This window comes from Dipteris shenzhenensis, chromosome 30 (genome assembly GCF_047967505.1).
Source record: "Dipteris shenzhenensis isolate YYH24624 ecotype China chromosome 30, Dip_SZ_1.0, whole genome shotgun sequence".
Classification (NCBI taxonomy): domain Eukaryota; kingdom Viridiplantae; phylum Streptophyta; class Polypodiopsida; order Gleicheniales; family Dipteridaceae; genus Dipteris; species Dipteris shenzhenensis.
The window spans coordinates 36,817,871-36,834,297 of NC_141625.1; the positions used below are offsets into that span (position 1 = coordinate 36,817,871).

At 43.0% G+C, this 16,427-nt stretch overlaps 1 protein-coding gene across 1 annotated transcript in view; it reads right to left on the bottom strand.

Annotated features, from left to right (window-relative positions):
- LOC147882057 (uncharacterized) overlaps positions 1–12,668 on the bottom strand; it is a 36,622-nt gene extending 23,954 nt beyond the window's left edge. The window contains exons 1-4 of the mRNA XM_087401685.1: positions 12,477–12,668; positions 3,202–3,468; positions 642–953; positions 288–449 (exon numbers count right to left, since the gene is read on the bottom strand). Coding sequence (XP_087257811.1) covers positions 288–449; positions 642–953; positions 3,202–3,468; positions 12,477–12,551 — 816 coding nt within the window. The 5' untranslated portion in view covers positions 12,552–12,668. The remainder of the gene's footprint in view (positions 1–287; positions 450–641; positions 954–3,201; positions 3,469–12,476) is intronic.
- Positions 12,669–16,427: the final 3,759 nt, after the last annotated feature.

Sequence of the window (16,427 nt, forward strand, 5' to 3'; positions counted from 1 at the left end):
CTTCCAGAAATTGTCCTATTGCCATAACTCAATTTCTTAGATATTCTACATCTCTTCAAGAGTTTTATCCAATTGTTACAAGAGTTACTGTCAACGCATGTGTGCACACCATCTGCGTGGCATTCAAAAGTGTGGTTTTAGCGAAAGATATTTATGTCTCATTACATTAGAATTATTCATGCCCTAATCAACTATGATACTAAAAATCTCAAAGTCAACAAAAAATATTCATAAGGAAAGTACATGCAAAACAAAATCCAAAAAACGCCCTTCAAACATAACCTTACCTCATCTATACCAACTTTTGGGGCAAAGAACCGAGAGTTAAAATCATAGCCCACATGATTGGGTGCTGGTCCTGTCACTATGATCCCTCTAGCCGAGCTCTTTCTCATTTCATCAAAACAAGGTGTGAGAGCCTCTACTTCCTTTCCTGAGGAAAGCTCCACCTTAAAGAAAATTTAGGTCAGCTCATATGTACATATCAGTACCGCTATTTTATTCACAAATTTCAGCAAGAGAAAGAAAGAAAGTTTATTAATGTCTACGCAAGACCAAAAGGTCCATGAGAGATAATAGAGCCTAAACGAGCTAATGCCTTGATCGTAGCTTAAAAATATTACAAGAGAAAAGATTCCTACCAGGAGATCATTAGCAATAGTCTTCCTAAAAGACACAGGGGTAACATCTTTGAAGGTGTTTGATAAAATTGCCAGCTCAGAGTTGCACTCAGTGGATGGTAAGATAGGAAAATTTAATTCCACCAAAAACTTATCAGGAGGGTATAACCCATCTGTAACATTACCGTCACCTTCATTTGCAAATGTTTCAACTCTGCATGCAATCAAGACTCCTCTTCTTTGAGTATGAAAGTGAATCAATTTTCCATCCACAACCCTGGACGCAAAAAGCAGGTAGGCAGATGCCAAAGTCGCATGCCCACAGAGATCAACCTGTCCAAAATAATAAAGCATACTTCCTTGTCACAATCTTACATACTATCATCACTTTGCCATTACGTTATATTACACTTGCATGCTTTCCTAGATTCCTTGACCTCAATCATGCCATTCCATTAGTGTTTCCCCAGAAGGGAATGTGAGCTCATCTTCGAGATATGTTTTGGTCCTTAAGAGCATAGCTGAAATGCCCTCCCAAGTAAGAATTCCACTTACTATGTGTTCGCCCTGGATCAAATAATCCCAATAGCACCCATATCACAAGGTCTCTACTGATTCATTGCTCGAGTGTGTTACGTGGTTACGGATGGTGCCAAAGTACAGCAATTAGGCTGTCCTTGGATTTTGAGAGGGACCGATGATGACCGCGAGGGTGGTGAAAGGATTGCTCGAGGACGCTGGCGTGTTTGTGATGAGGAGAGTGATACCATGTACAGTTGGTGCTACCTGAATTGTACCTGTGTTCCAAGATAGTTTACCTTGGTGGAGGTAGATTACAGGAAAAGGGGTTGCAGGTTCAAGGACTAAGATGAAGGACGTCTCCACCTTGTTCTTGAGAACTTATCCATGTAAGCTGATGGAGCATCTACATCAATGAGTGGGAATAGGCCCACAGTGGGTCGGTGAGAGGGGATGTTGGAATATAGTAGTCACCTCCCCACCTAGGAGCCCCCAAATGATGAGGACATGGGGCAGGATGACCTGCCCTAGGTTACGGGATTTGAGGGAAGCCACGTGGGCTGAGAAAGAGGAAGCAACGGGGGTTGAACAGAGAGAGAGAGAGAGAGAGAGAGAGAGAGAGAGAGAGAGGCTGCCATTTGAGCAGCATATGGGACTGCTACACAGACCCTGAAAGAGGGCAAAAAAGCAAGCACCTGCAAAAGCATGTGGATCAGCATTTGTATTATGTTCGAGTCTGCTGAGGGCCCATGTGCGTGCCTGCAACAAGACGGTAAATGAGCAGGAATTGTTGGCAGTCTGTAGCAGGTAGGGTCACTCGTACAGGCCCTATTTGTAGGCCACTGAGACAAGGCCAGCTCTGTGCAACAGACACTAGTACAACAGGTGGTGGACCAGTAGGGGCCTGCCACATGGCACTCCAATCGGCAATTGCTGACTGAGCCAGCCCAGTCTGTAGATCTGGTTGCCTGAACTATAATTTGAGTCAGCCAGATCTTGAGGGCATTTGCTCTATAAAAGGGCCCTACTTTTGGGGATCCAGTATCCATCTTGTGCCTCAATATTGGCTGCATCTAGAGCAGCAGGGAGGCCAGGGCTCAGTATTCAAGGAGTGCCCAGAAAGGTATTACAACAGCCAGCCCACTGAAGCTCTTGGTGAGCACGCAGACTAGAGGACAGCTTTATAAGATCCCAAATGTTCACATTTAGGCAGTACAGTGACTACTAGATGGTGACACATTGAGCATGCTTTTGTATTAGGTTGTGTCCATTTATATACCTTCAAAGTTCATAAGACTAGAATATATCCAATTACAAATTAAATTTTTCATAAAACAAGTAAAAGACCTAAGGAAAGAAGGGAGTCTGTGACTTTAGACAAAATTATTGGTAAATGAGAAAAATAAAAATAAAAATAACTTAGTAAGCAAAGCTACACTTATGATCTATTCAGTACCCAAGTATAAGCTGCCATCTGGGTTTCGAAAGATTTCAGTAGCTTTGGAAAGGTTTTGTTCATCTTTGGAGTAATCTACATCACATGTTTTTCTGTTCTACTCCTAGAATGAGTTTGCACGGGTTCCTTGGGTGGATGAACTGAGTTCCAAATAGATGAGCCACACTAATGGCTTGCAAATGTCACGTGTGGTTGTGTGGTAGGACAAAAGCAGACGAGTCTGAATCCCGACAAATGCCCAGATCTCACAACGAGCAGTGCAACTTATCCTGCCAACTTTGAGGAGGTGTGTAGTGCTTGCCAATGTGATGATAAGGTGCTGAAAGAGAATGCCAAGACTGTTGTGAAGACAATGCCAAATGAGAGCAATGGGGAGGCATGGAAACAAGGTGAAGTTGCTGTCTGAGATGAACGTTGATGTGCACACCCAAATAGCTTTCATTTATACTCCGGTAAATCCTATCAAATTTGTGGAGATATTAGATAATCCCAACATAGCCATAATGAGGAAAGAAAACAGCTTGCAGTGGGGAGGACCTTGAAGACAAAAAATTTAGATGGCAGTTGTACCATGTCTACAGTAGAGCAATAAGAATGGAAATATACCTCTGAATTGGGAGTGAACCATCTGATATCAAAATCATGGTCTGTGTCATCAGGTAATATGCATTTCGTCCTCTGCTCACACTGTGTCCCTTCACTTCCACCATCATATGATTCACTTGACGCTGCAGACCTTCTTACTAGGAATGCTGTTTGAGAAAGATTGAATTCTGATGCCACCTGCTGCATCCAATGACTTTCCTGCCAAGCAGGAAGCAAGCATATAGCGGCAGGATTGCCTTTGAAAGGTGTCCCTGTGAAAGCATCCACCTGCAATAAGAAATTAGGAAGCTTGACAAATATGGGGAAGAAACAATTACTCTCTATTTAAGTAACGTATGGACCAACTTAAGTTTGCAATTGCCAGCCCCACAATTTCCTCCTCCCTCTTCACAGCATCTATAAATGGAAGCATCACGAAGCAAACAGTAGCTACTGAGATTTCTTTCTATTTTATGTTACTTCACTAAAACAAAAATTGAGTATTTTTCCTCATATCAAAGCACCTTTTATACATTATCCCTTATTTGCCCTCATTTAAACCATAACAGAATAGTTGTTACACTGCATGGTACTACATGGAAGGAACTGTCCCTTATTCCTTCACTAAATTTGAGTATTTTTCCTTATATCAACAGCACCTTTTCTCCATTATCTGTTATTTTCCCTCGTTTAAAACGTATTAGAATAGTTGTTACACTGCATGGTACTATAGGGAGTGAACTGTCCCAGAAATCCTACTCTGCATATCTAATAGTTGTTACACTGCATGGTACTACAGGGAGTGAACTATTCCAGAAATCCTACTCTGCTTATCTAATAGTTGTTACACTGCATGGTACTACAGGGAGGGAACTGTCTACTTTATGTTACTTCACTAAAACAAAATTTGAGTATTTTTCCTTATATCAACAGCACCTTTTGCCCATTATCCCTTATTTGCCCTCGTTTAAACCATAACACAATAGTTGCTACACTGCATGGTACTACAGGGAGGGAACTGTCCCAGAAATCCTCCTCTGCATATCTGATAACCTACCACACTACGTTGTTCTGGATGCTTGAGTGGAGGGTATTTACTTCAAATGATGGTTCAAATTTTTAAAAAAACTGAATCCTTAAAAAGGATTAGAGAGCACGACTTTAAGTGACAAATCTTTTTAATACAAAAAAAGAAACTTTCTATTAATGCTTGGAAACACTGAAACAATACAAGTCGGCTGTCCCAAAGGCGCCAACCAGAAAAGAAACCCCTCTGCCTGACAAGCCAGCCTGCCTCCCGAGAATCCAGCTCACTGCCTATGGTGTCTCAAGAACAGGGGTTAACAACCGGGGGGGGAGGGTGGGGGGACTAATACAACCAGCAAATCCCTCGCGGCGTGATGATGTAGAAAACTCCTGCAGGCCATGCCTTGCAGAACCGCTCCCGCCTTTCAGCGGTTGCCGATGCCCTATACTCCCAGGTGGCGCGCAGCGTATAGTTGATATCCTGCCAAATAGCGACCAGAGTGGCTGACGGCGGAGCCCGATGTCCCCGCATCATTTTGACTTTGAAAAAACAAGTAATTCCAATGACTCTGCATCGTGCCAGCCTAGACACTAAGTCCAAAGTGATGTTGCGAAGTATTAAATGCATCTCAATCCTCATGGATATCCCCCATTGTGAGTTTCCCTTTGCGTCTTCCAAAGCTTTTGATTCTTGAATGTCAATCAAGGCATGACCAACCAAGTTGACTTGGTTTCTTGAATCGCAATTTGCACTCATCCGCCTGTATCATCAACCAATGTATCGGAGTCTTCATGCACCATCAAGGAACTCAGTCCTTTGCATGAGATGACCATGGTAGTTGCTCTTACAGTTGCACGGACTTTCCCTCCTTGACTTCATTCTTCTCCACATCATCCTCATGGTTAATATCCATCAATGCTGGTTGGTCTCTTAGGGCTTCAATATCCACTTGCCTGACATGTTTCTCGAACATGACAATCTCTGCTGATCCTTATTGCCCTGGTGGATAGGCTGTAAAACCCTTTGAGTGTATATCCATCCTATGGCTATGCACATGCATAAAGTAAGCCTATGTGGTTGCTTCATTTAAAACCCCTAGCTCTAAGCCAACTAGAGGAGAAGGTTCGATTGGTCTATCGGGATGAATGCCAATTGTTGGCCCTGCTACAGCCTACACTGCTAGAAGTAGATTGCTTACATGGCAGTCTCAGTGGACTTTGTTGTGTGGATGCTAATGTGGTATCTTGGGTGGCTGGCCACGTGTCCTTTGTGATGCGGGTGCTGATATGGCATGGCTGTCCACGCATTCTACTCACTTCCTGCTACCCTGGTCTGCATCGTGTTGTTCTGTGCCTTCCTCCTGGGGGTCTCACAGCCCTCGTGGCTGCCCTACGCCTACACAAATGGCCACTCGCTGAGGGATGGCCATGACAACTCTCGATGTGTTGCATAAAAACACGAAACACTAGTTCTTGGAGATCGCAATGCAACTCTACAGAATCACCATCTTGTCCTCGTGGAAAGCTGCTCCAAAATGGTGGCTGAAACGGTGGCCTTCCAGGTTCCGCTACATTCACCCACCTAGAGGTCTTTGCAATGGCTGACTTCTTAGCGGCTATCTGTGCCTCAACAGCGTCCTCTGCTGGTCCACTGTGTGGAGTTGTCATTGCGGTTGCCATCTGCCTCCAGAGTTGTGCTATCTCCTGGCTCAGGCTGTGGATGAGACGTTCCTGCTCTGCCTCTCGTGTACAGAGGCAATGTATCTCCAAGGGAACATGGTCCCAGGAATCTGACGGGATCGTGTGGCTGTGGAGTGTGTATGGGTGTGGTGTGAAGGGGGGCTGAAGTGAGGCATGGTGAGGGGACACCTGGAGTGTGGGAGTGGAAGGACCTACTGAGAGGGGGAAGGATGGCTGAGTGAGGGGTAGGGGTGACAGGAAAGAGGCAAACTGTGTATGTGCGGTGATGGGATAGCGGGTTGGGCTGAGAGGGGGTCCTGATGGCAAGGATGCTGTAAACTCTACCGCTTTCTCAAATGATGCTGTGAGTTTTTGGGCTGAAATTCAAGGAGGGGGAGAGGGCTTATAGCGGGTCTGGTCCCAGGTCGCAAGGGTGCGGGCACCCTTGATGCAGATCGCGATGGGGCAGGACAGATCAGGACAGCCCACGGGGGCTGTTGGAGGTCGTGGGGTACTGATGAGATGGTCTGAAGAGCCAGAGGGACCAGAGACCTTTGGAGGTGAAGGAGAACAATTTTTGCTCAAATTGTTCTGGGAACAAAGCTGATGTCATTGGATTTATTTGGGTCACCTCCCCACCTGTGAGCCCCCACTAAGGAGGACGCGGGGAGGTGTACCATCAGGGTATGCGAGCTACATGTTTGGGATGCAAGGAAGGGCTGCCACATGGGTAGCATGCAAGGTGCCATGTAGGCAGCATGGACTACAAGAAAATCTGTCAGAAGACAGCGACTAAGGCAGCACAAGCCTAGAGCAAAGGACACCTTGCAAGGGCAGCCAAAATGGGCTGTCATGGCCAAGAGGCTGCAAACAGATCTGCAGACCTGTGCAGCAAAAACAGGTGTAATCTAAAGCAGTTAGACAGGTAAGGGCAGGCTGGAAATGTGCAGCAGACAGGCGCAGCATGGAGTGCTGCCCCTTGGAAGCAGGTCGCAGTGTTTGGATGGACACATGTCTGCAAGACTGGGCTGGGCCAATCTGCAGACTGGTCAGGCATGTTTCAGGGGATTCCAAGCCCTATATAAAGGGCCCCTGGGGGGATATTCCTTATTCACTCTCCAGGGTTCTAGGCGCCTTGCCCAACAGTAGGAACGTCCTAAACACCCACAGAAGGTTCTAATACCAGGATGCCTATGCAGCACTAGGAAGGACAGGCATCAAGAGAGACTTGTGCCTCATCATTGGCTGCAAATGGAAGCAGCAAGCACGTCAAGGATCACGGAGCAACCACTGGCAACAAGGTGTCTTTGCGGGGCATCACTATGCGGCCCAATGAAGCTCTAGGAGAGAACGCAGGCTGAGGCTAGATGGTAGCACACTGTGCACACCTTTTGTACACTGATATCACTTGCATGAGGGAGGTGTCTTTGAGGTGTCTTTGAGAGGACCTCAAGGATCAAAGTTAGATGGATGCAGGGACACTGCAGATGTGCAGAGCTCATCTGGAGCTCATGGTCCAGGAATTCTAGAAGGACACTTGGCATCTCATTGTTCAAGTGAATGACTCAGTTGTGGATATAGCCAAAGTGAAGACAAATTGAAACAGACCTTGGAAGCTATCAGACCTCTAAGAAAGATGTATTAATGAAAATATGAACTGCAAGAAAGACACTCCATGTGTCCGGAGGAGCTCTGTCATATCCTGTCATGTGTCCTGTATCATGTCAAGGGCATGACTGAGTGAAGCTTTGCCGGCTAGGACCTTGGCATGAGGCAACCTGATGCCGAGATGCTACAATGATGGTGCCTCAGATGGGCGACTATGTGGTAAAATGCCAGTAGTGTCAGGTAAATAAAGCAGAACGCCTAAAGGGTAGAAGGTTGTTGCATCCTCTAGATATCCTTGGAAGTAAATGGGAGAGTATTTCCATGGACTTCAAGTTGGGGTTACGCCGAACTGATTGAGGGAACTTATTGGGTAGTGGTAAAGGTAGACAAAGATGGCAATATTTTTACCTACCAAGACAACTGTGAAGGCTACTAAACTGGCTCACAAGTTTTTCGAGCAGCTGTTCAGATTATCTGGGCCTTTATCTTAGGCTAGTAAAATTTGTAATTTATTCAATCATAAGTTAAGCTGAATTATTCGATGACCTTCAGTCAGAGTGCCATAACATTCATATAGGATCCTCCTCCTAATCTCGGCGTCATGAAGAATGCAAAACAATAACCCATTCCGAATGTAGAACTTGTATGGAGCTCCTTGTATGGACTTGCTACCAATATCGACCAAAATGACTGCCGGTTCTACATAGCCCTATCAGGGAATCATAGAGGCTAGTTAAAGCTCAAGAGTGTACCTCACCACTGCGACTCAAAGCATAGGCAATCCCATTTAAGGTACCCTTCCAGTACCTGATCTCCATGTCAAAATCTTGCATTAATTTAGCCCACTGTGCCTGCCTTCTTCTCAACTCAAGCCTATTATAGATGTTTTGATAATCTCATGGTCTCTCAACTCAGGCCTATTACAGATGTTTTGATAGACTCATGGTCTCTCAATACAACAAACTTGGATCCATAAAGATACTGTCTCCAAGTTTTCAATGCATGAATAACTGCATATAATTCCTCTCCATGAGTAAAAAGCTACAAGTCGATCCTCTTGGATAAAGCTGCAGGTGCCACAAAATACTAGCATCAGCCTCGACCACGAATGGTCATCTAGGATTCAACAAAGCCAATATAGGTGACTCTCTCACCTCAATCTTGAGAATCTGAAAAGCCTCATCAAGGTTTTCATCCTAGGGTATAAAACTAAGGTCCACATCCTTTAAGGAGGTTCGTTTAAATGAACGGTTAGCTTCAAATAGTCACTCACTTCTTTACAAAGACATTGGATCCTAGAATGCTTGAAGTTGCCTTACTGTTTGAGGAACAGGCCGATCCAAAACCATTTGGATCCTCTCATGATCAATGCTCATGCCCTCTCAGGAAATCTTGTATCCAAGATACAAGAGCACTCACTCTTCCTTTGCATACAATTTCTCACGTTTTAGTATCTCAAATACAAGATGGGGATGCCTGATATGCTCGTCAAGAGTACTAGTCTATAGCATAATATCATCTAAGAAAATAACCACAAATTTTCCTAGACAATCTCAAAAATATCATTTATCATCTATTGAAATGTCATAGGAGCATTCGTGAGTCCAAAAGAAAGTACAAGGAACTCATAATGGCCATATCCATTCAGAATCCATCTTAAAGATGCCTTCCTCAGCTATTCATATCTAGTGATAACTAGTACTAAGATCAATCTTTGTAAATAGGAAACTCCTTGTATACCAATCCTTGATTCAAACCTTATTCGATTTCTTATCATTTATGCACATCCTTCGACTTTCATCGTTCTTGAGCTTTTGTAGCACCAATGAACCCCATGGGGATTTACTTCTTATTTGCCCCGTTTGTAGGTATTCCGATAGCAGTTGAGATACGTCATCTTCCATTTGACTCATCCTATAAGGTGTCATGTTTGCAGGTTGAACCCCTGGAAGTAATTATATCTTATGATCTACCGGCGACCTATCTGGTAGTAAACCATGCACTAACTCAAAAGGAAGTTGTTTTTATTTTTGTAAGTGCTCGTGTTTCCCATGCATCTAATTTAGAAGGCTCAGACATACTATTAACTTCAGATGAAAATTTATATACCCAATCAGATTTGATACACTTCATACTCACAATTTGCAACTTCCAACGAGTTTACAAGAGTACAAGATGGAATATCAAAATCACCTTGTAATACATGGTGGTACACCCTCTTTAATGAGACCCTACTAATCAGTTTGTACATTTTGTTTATGGAACCATTCTCCCCAATTTGATCTAGATTCATTAGCATAAAGTCTAGATTATCCATGTGAGTATGTATGCCAATGGGAATCTCGGTTTGCTCCGTTTTCTTAATGCGCTTTCCAGTCACTTCACTGTGAGTCTGTGAAGAACTTGGGACTTGAGTCTATATCAGTCTTAGTGGGATGGGATCATCTTTTCTGTCTAAAATTCTTTTGCGGTTTGTATGAAGAACTTCCTTTGGCCTTAGTGTCATCGTAAATCTTTACATACCAAATTGTATCCTTGAGGTTTTTGCTACGATTGTTCTTCACGTACTTAAAGAGATGTCGATGTCTAATAGTTTCAGCAGCACGTGATGATGTAGCAGTCAACTACTAACATGGCTTCAGTTGGGTGATGTGGCAAATCACCCAGATTACATGTTAGGTCGGATACATGGCAGTCATCCATTGATGCCTAGGGTTGGTCAGCCTAAATGGCGGGATTTCACTCTACTCTCCACAATTTTTATAAACCATCATTTGAGTGAGACTTCAAGCATAGTGACCCTTTGTTAGGCATCAATTTGTCCATCTCCTTTCCCATCTTAAGGAGCATTGGAGGCTACTGGCCAGTGGCATCCACTAGAGGAGAGCGTGACTATCTTGTTATAGGTAGAGCTTCATTCAGTCTGATTGGGCACCATCTATTGAGATCTTCCTTGGTTAATCTTCATCCTCCCTTCATGTGTGTGAACTAGCCTTGGTATTGATTGCTTCCTCTTTGCATGGACTCCTGAATTCTGTCACAACTAGATTACTTTTAAGCCATTAATGAATTTCAGCTTTGTAGAAAGATCAATTGTTGGCGGCATGGCTGACCATATTGAATGAGGCATAGCCATTCAGGGAAGCTGTCAAGGTGGCATCATTGTTTACATACGACATGGCAAACCTAACATATTTAGCCATTAGACCTCTCCACAAGCACAAATGTAGGTCCTCTGGAGTTTGCTATAGGACCAAAATGTTTCATTACATCGTAATTCAGGGAAGGAAATTTGTCCCTGAATTGCTTATTGACGAGTAAGAGCTCATCAAAGAAAGATATATGAGGGAACAAGTACCATGGGCAGCTTGGGAGGAACATGGTGCTGAAACATAAAAGAGAGAATGCCATTGTATGGGGACTTTTGTACAGTTGTACTTGTGGGGAATGTCACACCAAAGGTACTGATCAAACCCCAAATCAAATGAGCGTCCTTTTTAATCCGCCATTGCACTTGTTGTCTTAGGGCTTTTAACTTCGTACATATTATTATGAATGGCATGAAAGGCATTTCCAGGAATAGTTCCATTTGTTCTTGACCAACAACGAGGGATGAGGGCTCCTCTGTAGTCACACCAATCCCAGGAACCCAACACTATTTATTAATGCCCATTCTTGCTAGCTTATTAATTTGACAGGGTTCTAGTTCTTTTGGCACATGAGGGGCTTCTTGGGTCACGAGAGTGTGAGCTGCAAATAATAATAATAATAATTTTGATGTTCAGTTTTGTTTCGGGGGGAGTGGGGGGCTAGGTTGGTGGAATTTAGAATATTAATGTTGGTAAGTTGTATTTACAAGTTATAAGAACACATGTCAAAGCATTGCATACCTTGCATAGTCAAAATTTTCAATCTTTTTAAATATGCACAATACCCCTACATTGATATGCTTATGCTCGTAGTTTCTCTATCTCTACCATCCCCCTCCATGGCATCTCCACCATTGCAAGGTCTCTCCGTTGCTCAAGGCTATGATCTCATAATTAATGCTCATCCATGTTCAGCCCCTCGTGCTCATCCACGCCCCAATTCTCAATTTAGGTGATGAGTCATATCATATGTGATATATATAAGCTCTCAATTGTATACGTAGTACATATACATGTCTTATGAATCTATTATAGTTTTTGAGCCTATAGGAAACCAACACAAAAAGCAACCAAAAATAACCGACTCCAATCCTTAAGAAAGACCTTAGATAAACTCAAAACGTTTCCATTACACGGCATCAAGGGCAGTGCTAACAATGTGATACATGAGTTTGTTCACGTGCTTTGCAACAAAAATCAAGACAAGAGTCAAAATCAGGACCAATATTTGAAAGGAGTATAATTTGCATTTTCCTTGCCTCAGAAGAAAGAGAATATATTACTTTTCGCAAAAGGAACGAAATGTTAACTTCAATGCCAAACGCATGTATGTACATACATCATGCACGCTGAAATGATAAATGCACATCCTGTGGGACGTGCAAAGTGACGCGAGCCAAACTCGAGGAAATAAGAATACCCATGGAAACACTACCAATACCATATCTAAATTCAAGGAAGGATTTCTCTCCTTCAACGCCGCCGTCGCTAAGACCTTTGCTGCTGGCGTAATCTCTCCGAGTCTCCCACGTCTAAGAACCTCCAATGACATCTAAACGTACACCAACCACTTCTACTACTATGAATCGCATAATGATCGTCGGGTTCGGGAGAGAAAAGTGGGCTGTGGTACTAAATTCAAATCGAGCTTCTTCGATGATTTATGTCATTCAGCCTGATTCATTACTTCTCTACATTCGCGCAGGCGCTCTTTCAAACTACGGAGCTAAAACGCGGACTCCAAAGACGATGCACGATTCGTCTTTGTCACATTGCATAAAGGCTGAATGATTTGAATGAAAAATGTTCAAAACTGCAAGAAGCGTAGCATACCACGGCGTAATTGATGACTTTGCCGGACGAGGAAGAGAGATCACAGACGGGAAACAAGATTTTGGAAGGACCCATTGTTGGAGCTCGATGGAAGTGTTGGAATTCAATTAAAGTGATGCTCACTTGTTGATGGAATTGTTGGAATCTTGCAATACTCTCTCAGTTGTGTCAATACTCTTGCAATACTCTCTCATTTGTGTCAATACTCACATTCCACGTGTTTTTTTGACCTCTACATACATTGACTAGTCAAGAGCGCTCGTGTTTTCTTGCAATACTCTCTCATTTGTGTCAATACTCACATTCCACGTGTTTTTTTGACCTCTACATACATTGACTAGTCAAGAGCGCTCGTGTTTTCTAAGCTTATCACATGTGAGGTAGTTTTCTAAGCTTATCACATGTTTTCTAAGCTTATCACCAGAATTTTCTGCGATCTGTTGCGCTGGTGCTTGCGATCCGCAGGAGACTGAGTCAATTGGGAATCGAGATTAAACCAATTTCACCGATTTGTCCAGCTGCCTCGAGATTACACGCATCTCATCAGCTTCACCGCGATGGATTAATCTTTGCAAACAGTGAAGAGTCTCTGAATATCACAAACAACAGCTTGATTGTTCAACAGCTCTTCTCCACAATAGTCAAGAGGTCTTATCACATGTGAGGAGATGGGAAAAAGTGTTAGCATCCATATTCGAAATTATATCTATGCTCTTCATGTGCTATAAGAGTTGAAAAAGGAACAAGGTGAATGATTATAAATCATTCAAAGGCCTGCCCTAGATTCAAAATAGCAAGGAAGATGTGCAGTGCAGAAAAGAGGACGGAGATGATGAATTGAAAGAGAGAGAGAGAGAGAGAGAGAGAGAGAGAGAGAGGGGTAGGGGGGGGGCCTAAAAATGTGGAGGATTTTTAGAGGGAAAAATAGCATGTGGAGAGGGAAGAATAGCAAGTGGATCGTAAAATCATTGGAGATTTTTGAAAATTTTAAAATGGCAACCCGATCAATTCTTCATGAAGATACAACCCAATCAATCCTTCTTCACCACAAAAGATCTACCTTAAAATTAAACACGCAATCTTTGAAAACACCACCGGAGATCAAAACCAACGCCGCCACTGCCACGAACAACACTGTAATGCTCTTCCATCCACTTCACATCACTCAACCTCACAAGAGCATCTTCATAAACTCCTCCCATCATATCACAAAATCCTTGAGTAGAACCAACCAAAAAAGCACCACCGCCAATAGAAATGCCGCCACCAAGAGCACCAACAACAAAACCCGAAAGAGAGCCGCCAATAGCAGTAGAACCTTCACCAGAAGCACCACCAAGTACTGAAATAGTAGCAATCGAGCTGGTACAAGAACCGCTCACAAAAACACCAACCGCTTACTGCAGGAGCCAAACCAGGAGAAGCAGTACTCAAGGAAACACCAACTGAATTGCAAAAATACTCCCTCCACCACCACCAGAAACAGAAGTAGGGATGCCAAAGGAAACACCTCCATGATCACTCGTAATAGCAGAACCTACACCAGAAATCTTGCTTCGACATCCACTAATAAGAACCCCAACAGATGCTCCAAGATCTTCCAACCCCCTATGAAACACTCCATCAACCTTCGTACAATAAAACTCCATATTCTTTTTTTAAAGAACGACATTCATCATAAGGATTAGTTAGGAGGTCATACTTTCCAAACCTTGAAAATGGGGATCCCAATCTGGCTTGAGGCCAGGGCCCAAGATGGGAGAAAAAGTGGCTATTCCCATCCTAAACCCATGCTAGTGCCATCCATGTGCTAAGGCCCTTAGTTCTAGTGTTCCTCTTCAACCTCCAAAATGGAGGTTGCATTTTGGCACACTAATGGTGCATCGAAGCTCCCATCCAATTTTTGCACGTGCCCCAAATTTGTGTGTAGCCATCCATGCTCATTTGGAGCATGTGCACTTGTTCTTAGAGCAATAGTACTGTTGAGTAAGCACTATGTACAGTGCATAGTATGTACATATCATAGTACAATGGAATCCAATAAGATATAGTACTATTTGGTAGTAATATTAGTACATGATACCTCAGCCAAGAAATGAAAAAGAATGAAATACCTCAGCCACCTCCAACAAATGTAGGGGATGCTTTTCATATTTGTGTACTTCGATCCTCTTTCGGTATATGTCCTTCTTTTTTAGAAAGACACAAGTCTCTGATTTTAGAAATTGGCTACACAGTGCACAACCGTAGGACTCAAGCAATTATGTCTGCATTTCCTCCAAAAGACTAAAAATTTTGTTCATCAAGTATGTCCACTCTATGCTTTTTCAAGTTGCGAGAGTGGATGCCTATGGACTTAGAAATTTTTGAATTGTTATATGTTAACTCTATTGTTGTACCTAAGTAGTTGTAATCATTTGACATATTGACCCCTTTGCATCCAACTGATCTCCAGTATGAGCTCCCTTTACATGGCTTAAAGATCATTTTAAATTTTGGACAATGGCTATAAATACATCATCATGGCATAATTTTGCAGCACCCTAATCTGAGTACCTGATGTAGCTCCACTTAGGTTAGCATAAGCTACTATTTTGAGAGTCTCTTCACTCAGTCCTATGGAATCCTATTCTCAATCCACTCAATTTCCTACCCGACACTTCTAGCACGGACCGTTCCCCAGCAAGATTGCCAAATATGGATGGTATTTTTCTAGTTACCCCGAGTTGACTAACTATTCCTATGCCTAGCTTGATGTAGGTGTGTGCACAATTTATATAAGATGACCTCTCTTGTAACCCCCATGTTTCTTTGCAAGGTTTTCGACTTTGAATGAGGTGATTTGAAATAGATGCCATACTTCTAATTCTAACAAACATGGTGATGTTCTGTATAGGTAAATTGTATGCAGACAGGTAATACTCACTTATGCAAAATGAGGAACAAGAATACAATATCCATGAATAATAAGTAATTATGATTAATTGGTAGTCCAAACTGTGAATCAAAATAGCCTGTGGATGCACACCTATGACAGACTCTCTTTGTGCTCCTCAAATTGGAGGAACTCTATTAGGTAGTAGCTCACCCTAGTCTCTACGACTCACCAAGACTTAACTTTGAATAATCTCTCAACACACCATCCTACTGATTCCTTGCATCCCTCTGTGACTCTTGGAGCTGCACTGCTTGAGTATTGCAGTCAGCCTAATCCATCTTCTAATTCTTTGCACTGCTTAAGTGTTGGTGTTAGCCTAATCCATCGTTTGATTCTCTATAAGGTCTTGACTTGAGCTTCCCTATCCCAAGTCACAACTTGAGCTTGAACCTAGCCTAGGTTGCTTGTTAATCTCAGGTTAACATACATGTTTTAAATTGATATTAATACTTGAATTCTCTTAGTATTGCGGCGCATTACTATAACTACGATTGTGATGCATTGCTATAACTTCTTTATTGCTTGGATAAGTTATCGAGAATCATTAGAAGAGAGTGAGCGACACTACGTGTTTCTAGACAATTCCTATCTCGATGACCCGTCACCTTAGTTTCTATCTCACCGACCTGACACATGTTAGTCACCTAACCCGCCACCTTAATTATGATGTGCCAAGGTTTGCTATCCCACTAGCCTGATAAGCATCAACCCGATGCCTTTACCATGATCCCTTTGACCAATGCTATTCTGCGAGGCAAGCTATCCCACCAGTGGTTAACCCTAAAACTGTTGCCATCTTTCCATCTCGCCAACTTGAGTTATGTTACCGCTCGTTGCTTTAACATTAACTTGTCAACTCGGTGGCATACCAACTCCAACCCAACCGACCGACACATGTCATCTTCTATCCTGCCGACCGTCGCCTTAAGGCTAACCCTCTAACCCGGTGGCATACAGCTAACCCTTCGAACAGCGGGATAGCTCTGGGGAAAAAATCTCTGACAGAAAATACA